The 24,515-nt window shown below is 33.2% G+C and overlaps 4 protein-coding genes across 4 annotated transcripts; 1 reads left to right on the forward strand and 3 right to left on the reverse strand.

Annotated features, from left to right (window-relative positions):
- Positions 1-2,372: 2,372 nt before the first annotated feature.
- Positions 2,373-4,911, reverse strand: LOC112777965 (uncharacterized). The gene is made up of 3 exons (XM_025822345.1): positions 4,905-4,911; positions 2,663-4,290; positions 2,373-2,378 (listed from the first exon to the last, which is right to left on the reverse strand). The coding sequence occupies exons 1-3, from the start codon at positions 4,909-4,911 to the stop codon at positions 2,373-2,375; spliced, it is 1,641 nt and encodes a 546-aa protein (XP_025678130.1).
- A 48-nt stretch (positions 4,912-4,959) lies between these two features.
- On the reverse strand, positions 4,960-5,481 carry LOC140182151 (uncharacterized). The gene has a single exon (XM_072228277.1). It carries the CDS (start codon positions 5,479-5,481, stop codon positions 4,960-4,962), a length of 522 nt encoding a protein of 173 aa, XP_072084378.1.
- Positions 5,482-16,909: 11,428 nt separating this feature from the next.
- Positions 16,910-18,942, reverse strand: LOC140182152 (uncharacterized). The gene is made up of 5 exons (XM_072228278.1): positions 18,761-18,942; positions 17,912-18,604; positions 17,276-17,597; positions 17,083-17,163; positions 16,910-16,918 (listed from the first exon to the last, which is right to left on the reverse strand). Exons 1-5 carry the CDS (start codon positions 18,940-18,942, stop codon positions 16,910-16,912), a joined length of 1,287 nt encoding a protein of 428 aa, XP_072084379.1.
- A 3,992-nt stretch (positions 18,943-22,934) lies between these two features.
- Positions 22,935-24,047, forward strand: LOC112779897 (MLP-like protein 43). Its single transcript, XM_025824255.3, has 2 exons — positions 22,935-23,277; positions 23,547-24,047. The coding sequence occupies exons 1-2, from the start codon at positions 23,085-23,087 to the stop codon at positions 23,813-23,815; spliced, it is 462 nt and encodes a 153-aa protein (XP_025680040.1). The 5' UTR covers positions 22,935-23,084; the 3' UTR covers positions 23,816-24,047.
- Positions 24,048-24,515: the final 468 nt, after the last annotated feature.

The raw sequence follows: 24,515 nt of genomic DNA on the forward strand, positions 1-24,515 counted from the left end.
CGATTTTTAGGTTTCTTAGTACGCAAGTAATCCCGTTTCTTGAGCATTGCGTTTTTATTTTCGCGATTTTGTTTCACCTGTTTTCCTTAAGGCTCCTAGTTTATTATATCCTTTCTGTTATTATATGTATATATTATCTTTTAGAGGTCGTAAGCCACACCACTTCTGTTTTACGGCTTAAGCGTAAAGCTCTATGTGGTAGGATGTTACAATTAATAAGTGAAGTTGATAGGAATATGATGAGTAGAAATGATAAGAGAGTGGGATAAAAAATAAAACTATTATTAAGTGATATAAATAAAGTAAATTAAAGAAAATTTTGACTAATTATGGCTGAAAATTTTTTGTTACCAAATTTTTTTCACTAGATAATTAATCATGCTTTCATGTTATTCTTCAGTTTGTATTGAAAATTGTTTGGACTGATTAATTGATTTATCAACCCGATGTTTAGTACTAGTTTCTGCTGCATTGTTCTGATATTGCTGCTAAGATTGTTTGAAGATTATTTGAATATGTTGAGATTTATTGTTTTACTATCTGTTTTATAGTCTATTTTACAGGCAGCACTTGAGTTGTAGATGCGATGAAAATGGTGTTGGAGTTAGTGATGGTCGAAGGAAAATGGAGGATAAGGGGGTTAGAGGGGATGGTGGTGGTAGAAGGGAGTTGTGGTGGTGAAGAAGAGTGGAGAGTAGAGGCTGAGGAGGAGGGACTGGCAATTATATTGTTAGGATTAGGAATTGGGTTTGGAGATGATGAAAGATGAAAGGTGAGGATATTTACGAAATTATCAACAAAAATTTAAAAATAAATAATTTTTGTCGAACAAAATATATCTTATATGTATATGAATCTTTCATAATTAAAAATAACTATTTATTCTAAAAATAAAGTTAACTAGGTGCGCGCGTATAAAACGAAAATAATTACTAAGGATGATTGGATTTAAATAATTATACTTACATAAATACAAAAATTTAGCTATCAATCAATCACTTATATAAGAATATAGTATAAAGTAGTCTCATGTTTATATTTATAATCAAATTTTATAAGAAATATAATCAAACTAAATTTACCATTTTCTATTAATAAACAATAAAATCGAGGTAAATCGTTTTACATTATTTTCTCTTTTAATCAGATAGTCCTTTGACTCCTTTCTAAAGATGGAAAATAACTGATTAACTTAATATAATAATATCATATTATAATGTACAAAAATGAATGTAACTTGGGTAAAAAAAATTCAATCAAATGCACACTCAAAGTCCTACCAAATTTTGAGCAATAACTTAATATAATAATATCTATCGCCTAAGTGCTGAATTTTTGTTGAAAATTTATTTCTAATAAAAAATTTTAAATATTTAAAATTTATTACTTTTTATATTTTTAAATTAAATATTAATTATTTAACATTTTTTACAATTAGACACTAAAATTTTAAACATGATAAACAAATACCTTTTAAATTTCTCTTCAAAATCGTCATCAGCTTTTCGTATAGTGTGAAGAAAAATGGCATCTTATAAAGTACCGAAATTAGAAAGCAATGGTGCTGGTGCATGCATACATATTGAAGCATCTCAATTCTCAAGGTGATATATAAGTTATTGGAGGATATGTGCCTATAATAATCAATTTGGCATCTCATAACAGTGAAATATATCTCAATGTATATAGTTCTTAAATAGTTTATATGAGAAGTTGGAAAATTGATGTGTGTGTATATAAATAGGCATGCATGTTACGGTGAGAAGTGTGAAATTGAGTTAATTGCTTAACATGGCAACATCTCAAGTCCAAAAGATAGAAACAGAGTTTCATATTAAGGCAGATGCTAAGGAATTCTATGATGTTTTCTGCAACAAGACACACCATGTTGCTAAGGTTTGCCCTGATAAAGTACAGAGCGAGTGTTGTAATTCATGAAGGTGGATGGGGCACTGAGAGATCCATCATTTCATGGAGTTATGTTCATGGTAATGCACGTGATAAGATTGAAATTATAATTTTAAGTTGTTATATTAAATTTTATTTTAATTATAATAATTTAATTAATAAAAGAATAACTTGTATGCGTTGTTTTTCTTTTCTTAATATAGTGTTAATTGTATTAACTATAAAATAGTTATTTAATCTACTTTTTTCAATAAATCAGGCATATATATTCAATATGACCATAAATAATTTAGTAATACTTAAATCTACCAACAAAGTTTTATATGTTGGTTTACTGTGAAGTAAGAAAATATCAAAATCAGCTCAAAATGAAGAACAAATTAATAGAAAATCCTAATGCAGAAAGTTTTGTAATAAACAATAAATAATTTAAACCTACTGAATAACAATTCAATGCTATCCTTTTATACCTGCAAAATATATACATGAAACAACACTGTATCAATGTTTGTATATAAAATTATATGATTAACGTAATTATAAAATTGTTTGTCAAGAGAATAAAATTATACAAATTTTTATGATAATTTTAATATTCTCAAACTATTAATGTACAATAAGAATTCATCTATTAGTTCCTAGAATTTCTAAATTTTTTTAAGTGATAGTAATAAATTTTAATAAATAAATAGATTTAATAAGACATTTTGTTATTACCTTTTTATTATAGGCTCTCAAAAACTTCTCTATATACCACATTCATCGTGCAGTTATCTTCTAAGTGTCCATGATCTTGCAACAGTACTTGCAGACCATCTTTACTCGTTACCCTTGATAACGCAACATACAATTGACCATGGGTGAAAACTGGCCTTAGAAGATAAATTCCAACTTTCGATAGAGTTTGTCCCTGGGACTTATTTATTGTCATTGCAAATGACATGATAATTGGGAATTGTCTTCCTTGAAACCTAACGGGAAATGTTTCATTATTTGGAATTAGATTCAGTCTTGGGATAAGAACAATACTTCCAGCTTTGTTACCAGTTAAAGTCTTGCATTCTATCACATGATTTCCCATTCTTCTAATTTGCATCCTCGTTCCATTGCACAAACCATTAGTTTGGTCTATATTCCGCAGCAACATAACAGGAGCGCCAACCTTCAGAACCAACTTGTGTGGTGGTAGACCTGAACAATTTATTCTATTTAGAATCTCCGGTGAGAAAGCATCTAACTCAAATTTCATATTTCCCTCTTCAGCACACACAGAGTCTGAACTTAAGTAGACTCTTTCTTGTCCAGGTAACCCTGCAGTCATCTTGTTGTTGACATCAATGACACAATCCAAAGTTGGTACAAGAATTGCTCTATCCTTTAAATAATTTTCAATGAATAAATTGGATATCATATCTGGATACACGAAATCAATGAGGTCATCCAAAACTGTCTCAGAGTTCTTAATCAAAATGTCAGATGGTATATGAACGATCGATTTACCATCTGTTGTATCACCAGCCAAACCATCACTAATTTTGAGTAGCCATTCTGCAAAATTTCTGAGTTCTTGTATGTTGTTATTTTCACCTAGTGACAATCTCATGTTTTTTGTAAGCTTCAAAACCTTACAGTTATGCCACAAATATGAAGAATTAATAGAAGACTGAATTATATCTTGCCTTGAGCCTTTGGGAATCATAGGTAAAATTTGTCTAAAATCTCCTTCGAGAACAACAATTTTACCTCCAAATGGCAAATGAGCATTATACGAATCTGAGCACATTAAGATGTCTCTGAGGCATTTATCTAAAGCTTCGTAACAATACTTACTTATCATTGGAGCTTCATCCCATATGATTAATTTGGCCTTGGATATTAACCTTGCAAGAGGACTTCCATGTTTAATGCTACACAAAGAACCCTCATTTATGGCCAAAGGAATTTTAAACCTTGAATGTGCAGTTCTTCTATTAGGCAACAAAAGTGCAGCAATCCCACTCGAAGTAACATTTAAAACTATACCTCCTTTAGACCTAATTGAGCATGATATAGTTGACCATAAGAATGTTTTTCCACAACCACCTTGACCGTATAAGAAGAAAAGTCCACCCATATTACCGCTAATAGCACCAATTATTTGATCGTATGCAAATTTCTGCTCATTAGTTAGCCTTTCTAAATACCCACTTAGTTCATTCGCAAGAGCATTAACGTCAAAGTTCAACTCTTCCATGATAATTCTGTCTTCTAAGCTAGACACCAAATTTTCTGAAGGATATGACATTCTACAATATTCTTTCAATGACCTGCCATTTGACTGGAGGAAATCCTCAATTTTTGCAAGTGCAATATCTTTTATTTGGACTTCTAACATGATCAAATCTGTATTTTTTCAATTTAAAATAACACAATTACTTGAAAAATTATTAAATTAATCTCTGGTAAAAAATGTTTGAAATGCATTGTTGAATGATAAATAACACTCCTTTTTTGGTTTAAAAAATGCTTCATTAGTAACATGCCTTTTAAAAAATATTATTGTGATTAACATGAATATCAAAATCATTATAACATAAAAAAAAAAAAGGCACACAAACAATCGATGCAAATACAAGTATTGGAAGTATGTGGATTTAGTTACGGTTTCTTAGATTAAGTAGATATGGTTTACAGCAATGAATCAAAATTTGTATTAAGAGGAGGAAGTAAAGCAAGTACCAAATTAATATATATATATATATATATATATATATATATATATATATCAATTTTTAAGTAATATTTTGTTATATTTCCTAAATATTATCAGAGAAAGAGAAAAAAAGTTAAAGTGAACACCAATAAATAATTTGCCATATGTATGATAATTTTACTCCCAAAAAAGGCATTATGTTAAAGAAAATAACTCTAAAAATTTCTTATCCAATATTTTTGTTATAATTATATGATAAATTGAATTCTAACAGGGTAAAAAAATTATAATAGACTATAGTTACCTTCCATTTGCAGTAATCTTCTTTGTTCATATAGTACGTCATCGGAGAGAAAGTTTCAAGTCTTTTGCCAAACAAAATTTGGCCTACTCACATTTGATGTTAATAAAACAACAAAAAGTCTCCTTAAAAAAATTACAGAGTGCCATGTTCCTGCTTCAGAGATTACATCAATGAATTTTCTGTCATCCTGCAACAGTCCTAGAGCATAGCATGCATCTTTGAAGGAGTCATAAACGACACCATCAACTGTTCTTAGATCACTGAAACTCGTGCATCCCTTTTGAATGTTCAAAAGTAGCCTTAGATAGTAATCTTCCTTATTCATTGGTGGTATATGAGATATCCTTCCTATGGCATAGCCTTGCTTTCTATGAGTCCACATATGATGCTCTCCATTCCAAACAAATTTTGTTGGAAACTCAGAATAAGTCAGATTTTTTGCATCATTATGGGCTTCATTTGCTTTGAACCATCCAATCAACATAGATTCCTTGAAAAAAGAAGTCTCAACAACTGACTGAATTATATCGGTATCTTTGTAGACAATTGGCATATCATCAGGAAGATGGAATGGCATTCTTATTACTGATGGTTCCTTCATTTGAATAGGATAACCAAACAATCTCCATGCAGCTTCACATGCTGATATTGATGGTTTCAGTGGCTAAGAGAAGGGGGGTTGAATCTTAGCCCCCTTTTTTGTTGCTAACACTTGCTGAACTCAGAGGAGACTTTTCTGTTTTTGCTCGTCACTGGACACGAGCAACTTTGTTTTGTCTCGTCCCTAGCTACGAGACTTTTCTGTTTGTCTCGTCACTTGGCACGAGATAATATTAGTTTTTGCTCCTGTGCAGTAGAAATAGAAATGTAGGAGAGAAGAGTTGAAGATTACACCCAGATATATCCTGGTTCAGCTGCTAAGTGCAGTGCAGCCTACATCCAGTCTCCATCACAAACATGATGGAATTTCACTATAATCAATCTGATTACAACTTTTAAAGTGCTAACCCAACTTACAAGGGGATTCCCACAGAATCATGAAACACAACATAGATGAACAAAGGAACTCTAAGACATCTATGGCTTTTTCTTTTAATTTTGCACTCTCTGCCTTTTTCCGCTCTATGGCTTTTTCATACAAACCTCACTGTTTGCCTTTTTCCATGAGACTCAAGACATGACAAAATTAAACAGAAAAATACAAAACAGAATACATTGAAGGAGAAGAGAAAACTGTTAGCTCAGGTAGCTCTGAGAACACTGTGCCTTGCACTCTCAAATTTTCTCCTTGCTTCAAACAGTGGTTGTTCCCCCTTTTTAAAGAAGAGGAAAGCCTCCACACTTGAAGCCAAAACCGAACCAACTTCTTCCTCCTTCAACAAATCCGGTTCGGCCACTAAGAGAGATAAGAGATAACCATGTAATAACCAACATGCAATTACCTCTAAACCTTTCTTGATCATCACCCTACATCAATCCGAGCTCTCCATCCTTGGCTTGCTCTCCAAGATGGAATTCTGGCCCTTGATGCTTCATGATGATGATGACTTCATCTGCTTCAATCTCTGCCTTCAACCATCACTTCGCCACTCTAGCTACTCCCTGTGGTGGTTGAGCAGAATCAAAGACAAGCCATGCTTCAAGAATCTCCCTTGCTGGCCGAGATCTTCTTCTTCCTATTTGAGCATGCAAAGCTCAAGATAACCTCACCAAATCTGACCATATTTGGTAAGTATCTTAGCCACAGCTCATTTTTATTTTAGTATGTTTTCTTGCCATCATTAGCTTGATGGTCTTGATGCATGCAACTTCATTTCGGTAGCTCCATGTAGCTTCCTTTATTTTCTGGATATTGACCGAAAAGAAGAGAGAGATGAGAGAAAATAAACAACTTGAAACAAAAGCAATTCAGATGTAATAAACCAATTAGTTGGTGAAAGTTGCTTTTACTTCCCTAGCTTAGAGTGGCGTGTAGTCATTACACCCATCAATCAATTCAGCTGAACTTTTCTCTCTCATGTTCCCCATGCATTAATTAACAATGTAATAGATTTTGGAATCCATCACATGGTTAAAGGCTTGGTTCCGTTGGAAGCATTTTGCTTTCATTTTTCTTTGGTTTCGGACCAAGTTTGGAACCATGCATCATAAATAGAATTTGGGCTTGTAGCATTGAATTTGAAACTGGCCCATTTGGTTAACATTTGCTTTCCTGATAGAATTGGAATCAAGCAATGATCAAGTAGGAAAGCATTCTTTGGGCTTTTGAAGTAATAAACTTTATTTTTGCCCAACTTCTATTGTAACCATTCAGCCAAAATGCAAGAAACATTAATCACAGCTGGTTGCAAATTTTAATTTTGGGCTTGTTGCATTTCATTAATTCTCGGCCCATCATAAAATCTGCACAACAAAATTATTAATTAAGCAAATATGAATTAAGATCAAATTAATAATTTTGTATTTAAATATTTTAATAATGTTTGTTCATCATCAAAATTAAATAAGAGTTTTCCAAACTCATCAATCTTCCCCTTGATGGCAAACATTATTAAAATTGAAATGGAAAGAAATTTAGAGATTGAGTAAAGGATACTCCTTTTGAATTTGAATTTCTCCCCTTTTCTAAATGTCACATTGCTCCCCCTTGATGCATGCTTATTTTACCAAGGGAAGCACTAACCTGTAACATTTAAATCAAGCTATAGGTAACAATGTTATTTAGCATATTTTATGATGCTAAATGCTTGATTTATGAGCAGTTTTAATTGATAATCAAAACTCAGTTGATATCATAACTGATTTACTGCTCAAACAATTTCATATCAAAATATTTTTCAAATCCTTTCCTGTTAAAAATATCAGAGCAAAACAGCATGATGGAAAAGTATTTGAGCAAACAAACAGGGCAGTTTTATTACATGGTTTAAAGGAACTGCCAAAAATAAGTTTTTAATCAAAAAAGTTTATCAATGATGAATCAGTAATCAGGCATTAAAATAATTCAACCATCATTATAAACCAAATGCCAAGTGATCATTAATTAATCCTGATAAACTAAGCAGCAACATTAGTGAATGCATCATGATAAACTAAGCAACAACCATGGTGAATGCAATGACAACATGCATTCTTTGAACAAGGGTGATCATGAATTTTCAATTTTGAAAATTTCATCCCCTGTTCCCCTGTTTTCATCCAGCCCCTGTTTCGTTCCAATTTCAATTTTGGAACCTAAATTTCCTCCCCCTTTTGTCATCATGGGGCACCTGCACAAAATATTGTTACTGAAAACAGAACATGCAATATAACAGTTCAAAACATAACCAAACAGTGTCATCAAAGTTTCACCTAGGTAGCTATTGTCAATTGCAACCTTAACAAAAAAACAAAAGAGCTAATTGAGCCAAATTGTGCCAATATCAAACAGTAACCAGAGAGTTAATCATCAAAGAGATTAAAGTAAGGCTCCTCCTCGGCGCCATCACTGCCAGCTTCTTTTTCAAGGCTTTCCAACATTAGACTGACCCTTTCTTGACATTTCTTCCATGCCAATTCATTCTCATAAGCAAGCTTGCGGGCAGACTTGTGAAATTGAACCATGAGATCGGACATATTGGTGAATTCTGTGAGAATCTCTCTGATGGAACTAGTCGTCTTTGAGGATTCTGGGCGGCCTTCAAAGTCATCATCAGATTTCTTTCCTCTTTTTGCAGCTCCGCCTGCTCTAATCATGGAAACACGGTTCTCTACATCCTCATTGGTTAAATCTACCTTAAAGTACTCAAAAATTCATGTAAGGAATATTCCATAAGGTAGATTGGCCTTTTTTGTACTTTTCACAGACTCCCACATGTGACGAATCATAATATAGCTAAATGAAATAGGAGTTGAAGTAACTAAAGCAAATATTATGAGACAATCAGATACAGTTACCCTGTTGTGAGAACCACTTTGAGGAGTGAGAATGTGAGTTATGATGCGGTGCAGCAGAGAGTTAGTTGGACCCAAAGCCTTATGAGTCGGAACAGTTCCATCTAGGCCAGACAGATTTTCACAGATTTGATGAATCACTTGCTTGTATGTAACTCCTACATGTGAGTCCCATTTATCACTCATATAAACCTTTGGCCCTTCATCGATGTATCCAAGGGCAGAAGAGATTGTTTCAGAATCCAATATGATTTGAACCCGTTTCACATAAGAGTGAAGGCTGCCATCAATAAACCTTAGATTTGCATAGAACTGCCTAACCAGCCCTGGGTACACCATTTTATGAATATGAAGCAGAGGTGACCATTTAAGACCTTCAAACATGGGCTGTAAATCGAGTCCTTTGGATGCCAAAGATTTTAGGTTCACTAGATAAGAGAGACACAAATGCCGTTTCTCTAGGACGTCATTGTGGAATTCGAAAGCAGCACACGTAGAGAACCTGGAAGGATCGAAATGTGAGTGTTGTTTGTGAAACTTGTTCTTGAACTCCATTGACCCAAGGTTCGCGGGTTCTCTGGTTTCATGAAACTCGAAACCCTTCGTCTTCTTGGAACTCTTTCCGGATGCATGTGGAGAGGTTCTTTTCGGCGATGATGGAGAAGGTGAGGTATGAGACTCCTCTACTTCCTCTTCAATGCTGGGCTCCTTCGCCTTCTCGCTCTTCCTTCTTCCAGAAGATTTTTGAGCAATAACTTTGCACCTCATAGTCTCGGTTCTCTTGGAGGGGGGTGAAAGAGAAGAGGAGGAGGTGGAATGGATGTGAATGTGAGTGTGTGATTGGGGTGTAGAAAGGTTTTTGAGATTGGCGAATTCTCTCACTCTTTCTTGGGGCTGTTTTCTTTTTCATAATGAAAGAGATCAATGGAGATGGAAGTTGGAGATGAAAGGGTGGCCGAATAGTGAGGTGAGTGATGGGAGGTTGGAGAAGCATTAAATGCTTAATTGGAGAGAGAATGAGAGAAGTTATTACCCATTAAGAGAGCGGTTATTATCCATGGGGGTTTCAAAAACTGAAAAGAGGTTTCCCTAAATCAAGGGATTAGTTGGAGGGAAAGATTTGATTTGACAACATGCTTCTTTCAACAAGATTTGATGAGACAACCAAGGGATTTTGTTGATTTAATCTTTTCAAAAGAAATAAAACTAACAAAACTGTCATGGTGTGGTCAAAGAATTTTTGGTGGGGCCCATAAAATTCGAATTCTGCGTTGCCTCCCCCTTGACCACAGCTCTTCCATTCTGCCATTTATTGTTTCTCGTCCAAACCTACGAGCAAAAACTAATCAGAATCAAATATTCACAAATTTTCAATAAAACTTAAATCAATCATTCCCAAACTTTTTCTCAAGGTACAGAATCTGTCTTCACAGAGGGGTTTTGTGAAAATATCAGCAATTTGGTCTTCTGATTTTACAAATTGAATATCAATAGTACCCTTTTGTACATGTTCCCTAATAAAATGATACTTTATCTCAATGTGCTTGGTTCTTGAGTGCAAAACATGATTTTTTGAAATATTTATTGCACTCATATTATCACAAAATAGGGGTATACTATTGATTTTTAATTTGTAATCTTCCAATTGTGTTTTTAACCAAATTAATTGAGTGCAACATGCAGATGCGGAAATATATTCTGCTTCAGCGGTGGATAAAGCCACTGTGGCTTGTTTCTTGCTTGACCACATGTTGAGTGAGCTTCCAAGGAAACAACACATGCCGGACATGCTTCTTCTATCCACTCTATCTCCCGCATAATCTGCATCACAAAACCCTACTGCACAAAATTCATCAGATTTAGGATACCACAAGCCATAATCACAAGTTCCCTTAATGTATCTAATGATGCGTTTAACAGCCGTAAGATGGGATTCTTTTGGGTGAGATTGAAATCTTGAACATACACCCACACTTTGAACAATATCCGGTCTAGAGGAGGTAAGGTACATGAGTGAACCTATCATTCCTCTATACCTTGTTTCATCCACATCTTGGCCATCGTCATCTTTTTCAAGTTTTGTATTAGGATGCATTGGAGTGCCCATTGCTTTGGAATTTTCTAGGCCAAACTTTTTAATAAGTTCTTTTGCATATTTTCCTTGGTAAATAAAAGTACCACTAGGAGTTTGTTTAATTTGGAGGCCAAGAAAGAAAGTAAGCTCTCCCATTAAACTCATTTCAAACTCACTAGTCATGAGTTTTCCAAACTCTTCACACAAGGAAATGTTGGCCGAACCAAATACAATGTCATCAACATAAACTTGAACAAGAAGTATATCATCATTAGATGTTTTAATGAATAAAGTAGTGTCGGTGGTACCCCTTTGAAATTTATTTTCCAACAAGAAGGCACTAAGCCTTTCATACCAAGCTCTTGGAGCTTGTCTAAGCCCATAAAGAGCCTTAGATAATTTAAGAACATGATTTGGAAACTCTTTATGTTCAAAACCGGGGGGTTGTGCCACATACACTTCTCTATCAATAAAGCCATTAAGGAAAGCACACTTAACATCCATTTGAAACATTTTGAAACCTTTATGGGCGGCATAGGCAAGAAGCAACCGAATTGCTTCCATTCTAGCTACCGGAGCAAAAGACTCATCAAAATCTATACCCTCTTCTTGATCGTAACCTTGGGCCACTAATCTAGCCTTGTTACGAACAACTTGTCCATCCTCACCAAGTTTATTTTTAAAGACCCACTTAGTACCCGTTACCTTCATACCATCCGAATAAGGTACTAATGTCCAAACCTCATTCTTGTCAAATTGAGCTAGCTCCTCTTGCATGGCCTTGACCCATGATGGATCTTCAAGAGCTTGTTTGACATTGTTGGGCTCCATTTGTGACAAGAGAGCTAAGTTGCTAGGTTCGGTTTGCCTTTTGGTGGAGGATCTTGTTGTTACACCATGAGAGGGATCACCAATGATGAAGTCATGAGGATAACCCCTCATAGACTTCCATTCTCTAGGTTTTCGGCCAGGTGTTGAACTTTGATGAACTTCTGGTGGTCTCACTGTTTCAGTTTCTCGTGTCTGCTCAGGAGATAAAATGGAAGTTTCTCCTACAATCTGACGAGATAAAACCGGGTTGACAGATTCTTCATTTTGCACAGATTTGGGATTTTCTTTACTTGTTGCAGCCTCTTCACAATCTGAATCAATATCCTTCACAATACTGGGAATTAAGTTAGAATCACAAAAAGTAACATGTATGGATTCCTCTATTGTCCTATGCTCCTTGAGATAAACTCTATAGGCTTTGCTTGTGGTGGAATATCCAACAAACATTCCTTCATATGATTTTGGATCAAATTTTCCAAGGTTTTCTTTATTATTAAGCACAAAACATTTGCATCCAAAAATATGAAAGTACTTAAGATTTGGAGGAGTTCCTTTCCATAGCTCATAAGGTGTTTTCTTTAACCCTTTTCTAATGATTGTTCTATTCAAAATATAACATGCTGTGTTCACAGCCTCAGCCCATAAGAATTTAGGAATTTCACTCTCACATAACATAGCCCTAGTCATTTCTTGAAGGCTTCTATTCCTTCTTTCAACCACCCCATTTTGTTGGGGGTTCTAGGACATGAAAAATTATGAGAAATTCCTAAGTCATCACAGAATTTTTCAAAATCTTGATTTTCAAATTCTCTTCCATGATCACTTCTTAAATGGGCAATTTTCAAATCCTTTTCATTTTGAATTTTCTTACAAAGGGTGGAAAAAGCATGAAAAGCATCATTCTTATGAGCAAGGAAAAGTACCCAACCAAATCTAGAGTAATCATCTACCACCACAAGACCATAATGTTTACCTCCTAAACTTTGAGTTCTAGTAGGACCAAAAAGATCAATATGTAACATTTCCAATGGCCTTTTGGTTGAGATTCCATCTTTTGATTTAAAAGAGAATTTTACCTGTTTGCCTAATTGACAAGCGTCACAAGTAAGATCCTTATCAAACTTGATGTTTGGGATTCCTCTAACCAAATTTCTTTTGACTAGCTTAGAAATTTGATACATGCTAGCATGTCCCAACTTTCTATGCCAAAGCCATTTTTCAGATTCAAAAGATGTGAAGCATGTTACATTTTGTTCCTTTAAATCCTCAAGAGTTAATCCATACACATTGTTGCATCTTTTAGCTTCAAGAAGAACATTCCCAGTTTTTTCACACACAACTAAACAAATAGATTTCTTAAAGATAACTTCAAAACCCAAATCACAAAGTTGACTAACACTAAGCAAATTATGTTTCAAGCCATGTACAAGGAGAACATCATTTATACAAAAAGAAAAGTTTTTACCAACTTTCCCAACAGCCACAATTTTTCCTTTTGCATCATCACCGAAAGTGACAAGTCCTCCATCATAGTCATCAAGCTTTATGAAGAAGGTTGCCTTTCCGGTCATATGCCTAGAGCATCCACTGTCCATATACCACACATTTTCCTTCCTTTTGGATGCTAGGCACACCTACAAAACAATGCTTAAGTAACCTTAGGTATCCAAATCTTTTTGGATCCTTTTACGTTAAACCATCTTCTATGTCCTAAGCCATTGTAATCAAAAACAATTTTATAAACCTTGTCACCAACCATTCTTTCACCGAAAAAGCATTGAATGGGAAAGTGTCCATTCCGATTGCATAGTCTATAAAATCTTGGAGTTACCTTTTTGTTAAAGTAGGTGGGATCTTGAAATCTTGTGTCATTAGAAGATGAAGCGATATTTTCAAAATGTGAATTTTCAGATTTATGAAACCCCAACCCAGCCTTATCATAAAGAGGTTTTTGACTAGCCAAGATGTGATTTAAACTTTCAGAACTTTGTGTAAATTTGGCCAAGTCTTCCTCAAGTCTTTTAACCTTTTTAAGCAACTCTTCATTTTGTTTAAAACAGTCCACATATGCAAGAACGCAATGGTTACTTTCACCGCTCCTAACTTGGGCTCTTAACTGCTTATTTTCTTCAACAAGATCACAAGCAGTTTCGGCCTCTCTCACTTTTTCTTTCAGAAAACTGTTTTCGGCCTTAAGAATGGTGATTTGCTGTTCAAGTTCTTGATTTTCCAGCAGAAAACATCTTATTTTTTCAGAAAGGTGGTCTATCATAAGATGGAGTTCTTCAGTGTTAGGGTTATGAAAGACTACCTGATCTATGTGGTCTGCCATGAGACATGTTTGTGACTTGGTCTCGGTTTCTTCATCATCATCATCAGAGTCATTCTCCAAGTCTTCCCATGTGGCCATTAGTCCTTTCTTCTTTCCTCTTTTCGGCTTTTCCTCCTTTTTCAGCTTGGGACAATCAGATTTGAAATGCCCCATTTCCTTGCAATTATAGCAAGTTACCTTGCTAAGGTCTTTCTTTATTCTCCTTGTGCTGCTGCCTTTGCCTCTCAGCTTAGCCATTTTCCTGAATTTTTTTGCAAATAAAACAAACTCATTTTCAGAAGAGTTATCACTGGATTCATCATCCAGAGGGTTAGTCACAGAAGAAAATGCAATTCCTTTCTTTTTTGTATCCTTTTTCAAATAGGTATTTTCAAAAGCAAGAAGATTTCCTCTCAAATCATCAAGTGTCATGGAGTCTAGACTACTGCTCTCAGAAATAATTAAAGCTTTAGTCTCCCACTCTTTTGTGAGACATCTCAACACTCTTCTTACTAGCACAGAATCAGAATGTGTAATTCCCAGAGCATCTAAGCCAACAATGATAGCATTGAACCGTTCGAACAGTTCATCAATGGACTCTCCTTCCTTCATTGCAAACATTTCATATTCTCTATTTAGCATATCTGTCCGAGTCTTCTTGACAATGGTGGTTCCTTCATGGGTGATTTGCAATTTGTCCCAGATTTCCTTTGCCGTTGTGCATCTTGATACCCGTCGGTACTCCTCGAAGCTGATAGCACAATTGAGCAGATTTATTGCCTTTGCATTTAACTCCACCTTCTTCCTATCTTCCTCGGTCCATCTTGCTTCTGGTTTGAGAGAAACAACTCCTTCTGCACTTGTGGTAGTTGGAAATTGAGGCCCTTCGAGAATAATTTTCCAAAGTCTGTAATCCACTGCCTGTACGAATATCTTCATCCTCTCCTTCCAATAGGTATAGTTTTTCCCATTGAAAAGAGGGGGTCTGTTGCTTGATTGTTCTTCAGTTAGATTATAAGACACCACATTTGCGCCACTGTTTTCTGCCATGAGGATCTTTACTCCAAGCTGCAAAGCTTGATCTCTTTGAGACCAAGCTCTGATACCAATTGATGGTTTCAGTGGCTAAGAGAAGGGGGGGTTGAATCTTAGCCCCCTTTTTTGTTGCTAACACTTGCTGAACTCAGAGGAGACTTTTCTGTTTTTGCTCGTCACTGGACACGAGCAACTTTGTTTTGTCTCGTCCCTAGCTACGAGACTTTTCTGTTTGTCTCGTCACTTGGCACGAGATAATATTAGTTTTTGCTCCTGTGCAGTAGAAATAGAAATGTAGGAGAGAAGAGTTGAAGATTACACCCAGATATATCCTGGTTCAGCTGCTAAGTGCAGTGCAGCCTACATCCAGTCTCCATCACAAACATGATGGAATTTCACTATAATCAATCTGATTACAACTTGTAAAGTGCTAACCCAACTTACAAGGGGATTCCCACAGAATCATAAAACACAACATAGATGAACAAAGGAACTCTAAGACATCTATGGCTTTTTCTTTTAATTTTGCACTCTCTGCCTTTTTCCGCTCTATGGCTTTTTCATACAAACCTCACTGTTTGCCTTTTTCCATGAGACTCAAGACATGACAAAATTAAACAGAAAAATACAAAACAGAATACATTGAAGGAGAAGAGAAAACTGTTAGCTCAGGTAGCTCTGAGAACACTGTGCCTTGCACTCTCAAATTTTCTCCTTGCTTCAAACAGTGGTTGTTCCCCCTTTTTAAAGAAGAGGAAAGCCTCCACACTTGAAGCCAAAACCGAACCAACTTCTTCCTCCTTCAACAAATCCGGTTCGGCCACTAAGAGAGATAAGAGATAACCATGTAATAACCAACATGCAATTACCTCTAAACCTTTCTTGATCATCACCCTACATCAATCCGAGCTCTCCATCCTTGGCTTGCTCTCCAAGATGGAATTCTGGCCCTTGATGCTTCATGATGATGATGACTTCATCTGCTTCAATCTCTGCCTTCAACCATCACTTCGCCACTCTAGCTACTCCCTGTGGTGGTTGAGCAGAATCAAAGACAAGCCATGCTTCAAGAATCTCCCTTGCTGGCCGAGATCTTCTTCTTCCTATTTGAGCATGCAAAGCTCAAGATAACCTCACCAAATCTGACCATATTTGGTAAGTATCTTAGCCACAGCTCATTTTTATTTTAGTATGTTTTCTTGCCATCATTAGCTTGATGGTCTTGATGCATGCAACTTCATTTCGGTAGCTCCATGTAGCTTCCTTTATTTTCTGGATATTGACCGAAAAGAAGAGAGAGATGAGAGAAAATAAACAACTTGAAACAAAAGCAATTCAGATGTAATAAACCAATTAGTTGGTGAAAGTTGCTTTTACTTCCCTAGCTTAGAGTGGCGTGTAGTCATTACACCCATCAATCAATTCAGCTGAACTTTTCTCTCTCATGTTCCCCATGCATTAATTAACAATGTAATAGATTTTGGAATCCATCACATGGTTAAAGGCTTGGTTCCGTTGGAAGCATTTTGCTTTCATTTTTCTTTGGTTTCGGACCAAGTTTGGAACCATGCATCATAAATAGAATTTGGGCTTGTAGCATTGAATTTGAAACTGGCCCATTTGGTTAACATTTGCTTTCCTGATAGAATTGGAATCAAGCAATGATCAAGTAGGAAAGCATTCTTTGGGCTTTTGAAGTAATAAACTTTATTTTTGCCCAACTTCTATTGTAACCATTCAGCCAAAATGCAAGAAACATTAATCACAGCTGGTTGCAAATTTTAATTTTGGGCTTGTTGCATTTCATTAATTCTCGGCCCATCATAAAATCTGCACAACAAAATTATTAATTAAGCAAATATGAATTAAGATCAAATTAATAATTTTGTATTTAAATATTTTAATAATGTTTGTTCATCATCAAAATTAAATAAGAGTTTTCCAAACTCATCAGATATATATCTACAATCATAATAATTACGTATTTCATCTACCTGAGATTCATTGCTTTGATAAAATGCAGCTGTCACCCTGTCATTACCCTTGTGAAGATACTTAAACAGGTATTTTGATTGCTGAAGTTTGGCAAGTATACTCAACATTGATGTGACATCCAAATTTTAGAAGAAGACCGGGATTGTATGGAACTATGAAGGAATTGTCAACCTCTATATTTTTCTTTGATACAGTTCCCCCATCATCTCTTCTTTGATATCTTGGAAAGCCTTCTTCGTCAATAATTGTCCTATCTCGAAATGCCTTGGGAAAAAACTTTGAGCATTTACCATTGATCATGCATTGGCTCTTTCTATTTAAATGACCGCATGGATCATGAACCATATATTTCTCAACAGCAGCATAAAATTTTGGATTTTCCCTCTTATCTGGAATCTCCGTCTTAATAACCTTGTCTATGTCATCAACAGTTCGTGGTTTTGATTCCGGATGCATGAATAAAAGAAGAGGGCATGAGGTAGACCTCTCTTCTAAAACTCTATGGTTAGACAATCTGCAAATTTAAAAATATTAACTATAGATAATATAGATAGAGTAAATAAAAACTCGTAGGAAGATTAGTTATACTTACATCCAATAATCTTTCGAAAGAATGTTCCTCTCTTCAATTTCTTAATTAATTTATCAACCTTCAACTTGAATATTCTGCATAAGATGTCTGGTCTATCCTCTGCATGGAGTCCTTGGGGTGTTACCTCTCTTTTTATCTCATTCCATTCTGGATTACATGTCATAGTGATAAAGTAACTTGGATATCCAGCATATTTACATATTACAAAAGCATCTTTGCAATTGTTGCACATGTACCTTGGACCACCGGTAAAGCTCTTTGAGAGAATAATTCTTTGTCCAGTGTTAATGGCATTAGTTTCACCACGAACCATACACTCATGCAATTGCTTGAACTTGCCTAGCCTCAAGTTTGGTTGTTTTAATCGTAAGTATAAAAGCCGTTCTGACTCAACCATAGTGTAGGCATCTACTATGAATTGTTGCAGTAATCTTCTTGACCGCAAAAGGACCTGAGACTCGTTAGTCCTTCTCTGAAGTCTGTATGCAAAGAAGTCTCTCATGCTTATTGTTGATCTTTTCTCAGTTCTCCTGACATTTGGTCGAGAAGAAGTAGCTATATGTAATCTGTAACCATCCTCACCGTATGGAAACAATAAAGGATATTGAAGAGCAAGGTACATTGGATGTGCTACTTCTATCCTCTGCAAGATTCTTGATTTTGTCTCAATTATTATATCCCTATTAACTCCGCTCTCGTCAATATCTCCAACTATCAGTGCAGCAACTTCAGATGCCGTTGGCAAATTATATGTCCTTGCATCAGTATTTCTTCTGGTTATCAACCGTAACTTAACATCAGCAGAGCCATCAATTTGGTATCTATCCCGTGCTGAACGAAATGCCTTTGCTAGGACATTATTTTCATCCATCATGACTTTCAAGGATGAAACAATTTCAGTTTCCATCAATTCTGCACTGATGTTTGACCTGTTAATGAATAAACAATATATGAGAACTTCAATTCATTTGTCAAGCTTCGAGAAGATCGCATGAGAATTTAACTCCTCATAATATATTACTATAATCAGCGTTTTAGATAAAGTTAGGAAATTTAAGAATTACACGCGTGAGTCGAATAATTACCTAAATGATTCCATGCGGTTTGTAATCTCATTCTCAGTATCATAAATGTATAGTTGGGCAAATTTTGGTTTCTCACTTTCCGGTGGTAGTAAACTGCCAATACGGTGATAATTTTGACCTCCAATGCGAAAGATAGGAGGTGTACCACTTTTGTTTATCGAATGGTCAACTCTTCCTGCCATAGAAGTGAATGCAAACATTCCGTTGAAAGCCCTTATGTTTTTAAGAAAGTATATGCTTTTTTCGTCCGTTTCACTATGTAACTCTTGCAACGTTTGAGGTGGATGCTTCAAGAAAGGCAATTCAACATTTCCTTCCATACAACATAAAGAAAATATAAGATTGGAGCTACGTCTTGACTTTTCCAAGCATTCATCTAGCCACATCAAGGCCTGACAGTGTAGACATTGGTATATGGAATTTCCAAGATCCAATGTATCTAAAGGATTTATAACATCGTTATTACCCAGTTTTTAATAATTACTTAATATACAAAATTTGAAATTGGAAATTGTTATTACTAATTCAATTAACTGGTTAATTGAGTAATAATTTTCAAATTATTAAGGTGCAAAATCATTGATTTACTCAATTGATTTCTATATATTATTTATATTTTAAGTAATAATTTGAAATTATATTATTTACCCAGTTAATAATACTATTATTAAAAATTATTTTTTGCATTGATTTTTAAATTAATTATTAAATAATTATTTTTGTTAAGATAATTGTTTATAAATTATTTCAAATTATATTTTGTTAAGATATAATTATTTAGATTATTACTCATGACACGGGTATAATTTCATTTTATACCAATTAATCAATTATAATTATATGACACGGGTGTAATTTTAATTTTATCTACGGATTATTTCTCGTAATAATATACAACATATTATTTCCTGTGATAATTTGATTTGATTGATTTCTAATTATTTACGTACATAAATGATTAAAATATATAATATAAATATCGTAATTATTATAATTCTATGATATAATTATAATTAACATATTAACATATTTTATCATAATTAAATATTGATTTGATATAATTATAATGAAAATACTTTTTCAAAATAATATAATCTACTATTATTCATCCACTAATTATTTGGCAATAAACCTTAATATGATTTTTTACATCTCCGCTATGAAAAATAACTATTTAAATATACCAAATAATATGTAACATATTACTACTTGTATAAGTTAAGGCACAAAGACAGAATTTAATTAAGGTGATTGAAACTTTCACCAAACAGAATATGACCTCAATCGAATAAAAAAGGGTACTCGATTTTGCATTAATTAGCTAGTCGAAGAAATAACATACTCATTCATTATTCATGTTTCATTATATTTTTTAAATAATATATAGAAAACATATATCCTTTGTATAAAAATGTGACTATTAGTAATTTATTAATAAACCTTTTTTTAAACTATTACTAATTTCAATTTTAATAGAAAATCTGAGGAAATAATTTCGCTTGCCATAAATAATATACTAAAACTGTTAGTATATTATCTTCTATATGGTTAATTGAATTTATCAATGATTTTTCTGTGTAAATCGTTATTACCCAGTTTTTAATAACTACTTAATATACAAAATTTGAAATTGAAAATTGTTATTACTAATTCAATTAACTGGTTAATTGAGTAATAATTGTCAAATTATTAAGGTGCAAAATCATTGATTTACTCAATAGATTTCCATATATTATTTACTCAGTTAATAATACTATTATTAATAATTATTTTTTGCATTGATTTTTAAATCAATTATTAAATAATTATTTTTGTTAAGATAATTGTTTATAAATTATTTCAAATTATATTTTGTTAAGATATAATTATTTAGATTATTACTCATGGCACGGGTATAATTTCATTTTATACCAATTAATCAATTATAATTATATGACACGGGTGTAATTTCAATTTTATCCACTGATTATTGGCAAATAAATTTTATTCCAATTATAAATAAAATCTGTTTTTATTAGCAAATAAATTGTCTTTAAGTCAACGATTTAATATATGTGTAGGTTCATTTTTTGTCAAATATAATAAAAATACAAATAAAAAAATAAAGGATAAAAATAAACTTAATAATATCTGACATTACTTCATTTTATTAAATTATTTAAAAATAGCACATCCACAAAAAATAATCGTAATATATAAATTGAGGCAATAATTTAAAATTCTATAATTATAATTTAATCAAATACTAATAGTAAAACCAAATTACCTAAACAATATTGAACCTATTCTAGTCCTTAGTCAGGTATGGTATAGAATCATTCTTGTAACGACAACCAACTGAAATAACATCGTAAGTTTTAATATTTAGAATTCATGCAAAATCAGACCATCCTCTTGTTAGATAAGCTTCATCATCCGCTATCCATGCAATGCGGCAAGGTATAGAATTAAGAATTGCTACACCGAGAAACCAAACTAACTCTTATTCCCCCTCAATGGCATTGCATGCATGCAAAAGAAAGCTGGTAATTTCTAAAAAAAATCAAAATATGTTAAAAAATTATTCTAATAATGAACAGTTTAAACTAAGAAAATTTAAATATATTACCAATCGTTGAAATTGCATATCTGAATTTGTCACGAATTTAGCAAAACTAAACTGAAACTGAGGAAATTCAATTTCATTATGTGCTCCACTTCGAAGATTTTCGGGCAGACGTAAAAAGCATGGAGGAGATGGAACTTGAACTTGCCCTATAAAGTTCCATGGATGCAATTCCTCAATCAAAAATCAAGCTCCTCCTAAGAAATCTAACTTTAACCACATTCCATTGGGTTGGTCATAATAGGTGAGTAGATCCAACCATCCTTCGGTAAAGTAGAGACTATTGCCTCTTCTTTGAATGCTTACATCCATATAGTTGGAACCCGAATCAGAGGTATTTCATGGATGTGATGCATTGTAAATGATTGTGGCAAAAGACAATCGAACTGGAACATTAGACGATAAGAATAACTTAGAGTAACAACAAATAAAAAATTATCAAAAGAATAATATAATAGAATGAGTATATGAAAAATATTATAAAAAATTATAAATTGTACCTTAAAAGGATCAACTTCAATAAAAAATGAAGAATACATTCTTATTCTATGAAGTAGTAAAAAAACACTAAATATAAAATTATGAATTGACTCTCAAATTTAGATTCATGTACCACAGGAAAACACTATATATAGATTTTAGTAAAACAAAAATAAATATGTAAATTACCTATTATTAAGGTAATTTTTTAATAATGCATTAAATTTTGATTTGATACAATTATAACGAAGATATGTTTTTAAATTATTATAATTATATATTATTTATTAAATATTAATTACAATATAATTATATTAAAGATATTTTTTATAAAATAATTTGAAAAAATTATTTGATATACGTGAATCGGGTAACAAAGATTTTTTATTATTATTATTACTATTATTGATAATTGATAAATAGTTTAATAGTGCATTAAATATTGATTTAATATAATTATAATGAAGATATGTTGCTAAATTAGTATAATTATATATTATTCATTTAGTATTAATTATAATATAATTACAATAAAATAATTTAGAATATAAAAAAAAAATTTATTCGTTTTGGAGGGAAAACGGAGGCATGAGAGATCGACACGTCACTTTTAGTAGTTGGGGGAAAACCCAATTTTAGTATATTAAGTAGATAATATCATATTATAATGTACAAAAATGAATGTGACTTGGGTAAAAAAAATTCAATCAAATGCACACTCAAAGTCCTACCAAATTTTGAGCAATAACTTAATATAATAATATCTATCGCCTAGGTGCTGAATTTTTGTTGAAAATTTATTTCTAATAACAAATTTTAAATATTTAAAATTTATTACTTTTTATATTTTTAAATTAAATATTAATTATTTAACATTTTTTACAATTAGACACTAAAATTTTAAACATGATAACAAATACCTTTTAAATTTCTCTTCAAAATCGTCATCAGCTTTTCGTATAGTGTGAAGAAAAATGGCATCTTATAAAGTACAGAAATTAGAAAGCAATGGCGCTGGTGCATGCATACATATTGAAGCATCTCAATTCTCAAGGTGATATATAAGTTATTGGAGGATATGTGCCTATAATAATCAATTTGGCATCTCATAACAGTGAAATATATCTCAATGTATAGTTCTTAAATAGTTTATATGAGAAGTTGGAAAATTGATGTGTGTGTATATAAATAGGCATGCGTGTTACGGTGAGAAGTGTGAAATTGAGTTAATTGTTTAACATGACAACATCTCAAGTCCACAAGATAGAAACAGAGTTTCCTATTAAGGCAGATGCTAAGGAATTCTATGATGTTTGCTGCAACAAGACACACCAAATTGCCAAGGCTTGCCCTGATATTATACAGAGTGTTGTAATTCATGAAGGTAGATGGGGCACTGAGAGATCCATCATTTCATGGAACTATGTTCATGGTAATGTCAAGTGGACTTTAACTTGTTACAAAGTCAATTCTTCTTGGTTTATATTTTAATTATCTTCTACTCCAAACCCCTTCCCCTCACAAAGTAACGGTCAAGATTCACTATGCATACAAATAACTTTTGTTTAATCTTAGATATCGATAGAGCATCATATCTCTAACTGAAGTGTGGTTGCATTGCAACTTTCACAATTTTGTGATGACAATTTTATTTTCTTTGATCCGTAAAATCTAAACGGTTTTTGGTTTTGACAAGATTAGATGGCAAGGCTTGTGTTTCTAAGGAGATTATTGAAGACATTGACAAAGAAGACAATAAAATGAGCTTTAGAGTGTTGGAAGGAGACCTGCTGAACCACTACAAGAGCTTCAAATTCTTGCTTCATGCTGTTCCCAAGAAAGATGGAGGAAGCATGGTGCACTGGACCATGGAATATGAAAAGATCAATGACAACACTTCTGATCCTCACACTTTGATGCAGTTGCTAGTTGATATGAGCAAACAGATTGAAGCTCACCTTATTTCCTAAGGCTGTTGAAAAAGTGATGAATAATTCACATCAAAGTAATGGTGAATTTGAAGCTGGATAATTGGAGCTATATAATAATATTATTATGATGTGCCCTCATGTATCTTTGCTAAAATAATGGGCAATGGCATAAGCTACTATATATACTATACTAAGCTTGTTGAGCCGAGATGCATGTTTCATCTCCTACGTTCAATAATAAATAATAAATGATTAAGTTGTCGTGTGAAAATGAGATACTATATTGCCGAAAAATACTTGAACGTTTCAGACAGAAAATTTATTCCCTTATTCTAAGACACTTAGGTAGCATTTATTTTGAGAAAATGGAATTTGAATTAGGATATTGAGATTTAATACTGTGTTTATTAGTAGTTATAAACTGAAACTAAAATTTTGGTGATTATATCTGTAATTTATGTTTTGATTCTTGTCCTTTTATACTGATGATTCTCTTCCTTTTTTCGTGTATCTCTATAGATTTTATCTCTTTTCTCTTTTTTTTCTTTGATGTTGCTGAAAAAAATTTAGTTTCTTTCAAGTTTATTTGATTAGTTAAATCCGATTTTGCAATTTTATTTAGTAATCTAGAATCTTAACTTTACGAACTGAGTTTGAATTTATTGTGATTGTTGTGTGTACATGATTGATTGTGCGTGAATTTATGTCTTATTATACCTCAAAAATTTCAATCTTTACA

Source organism: Arachis hypogaea, chromosome 19 (assembly GCF_003086295.3).
Source record: "Arachis hypogaea cultivar Tifrunner chromosome 19, arahy.Tifrunner.gnm2.J5K5, whole genome shotgun sequence".
Classification (NCBI taxonomy): domain Eukaryota; kingdom Viridiplantae; phylum Streptophyta; class Magnoliopsida; order Fabales; family Fabaceae; genus Arachis; species Arachis hypogaea.

Excerpts from the sequence above, each read along its gene's own strand:
- LOC140182151 (XM_072228277.1), bottom strand. The coding sequence starts at position 5,481 with ATGCCATTCCATCTTCCTGATGATATGCCAATTGTCTACAAAGATACC.
- LOC140182152 (XM_072228278.1), bottom strand. The coding sequence starts at position 18,942 with ATGGCAGGAAGAGTTGACCATTCGATAAACAAAAGTGGTACACCTCCT. Across the intron at positions 17,598-17,911 it reads AGCTTTACCGGTGGTCCAAG|ATTGTCTAACCATAGAGTTT; the intron begins GTACATGTGCAA and ends TTAAATTTGCAG. Across the intron at positions 17,164-17,275 it reads GAAGAGATGATGGGGGAACT|CAATCAAAATACCTGTTTAA; the intron begins GTATCAAAGAAA and ends GCCAAACTTCAG.
- LOC112779897 (XM_025824255.3), top strand. The coding sequence starts at position 23,085 with ATGACAACATCTCAAGTCCACAAGATAGAAACAGAGTTTCCTATTAAG. Across the intron at positions 23,278-23,546 it reads TTCATGGAACTATGTTCATG|ATGGCAAGGCTTGTGTTTCT; the intron begins GTAATGTCAAGT and ends TGACAAGATTAG.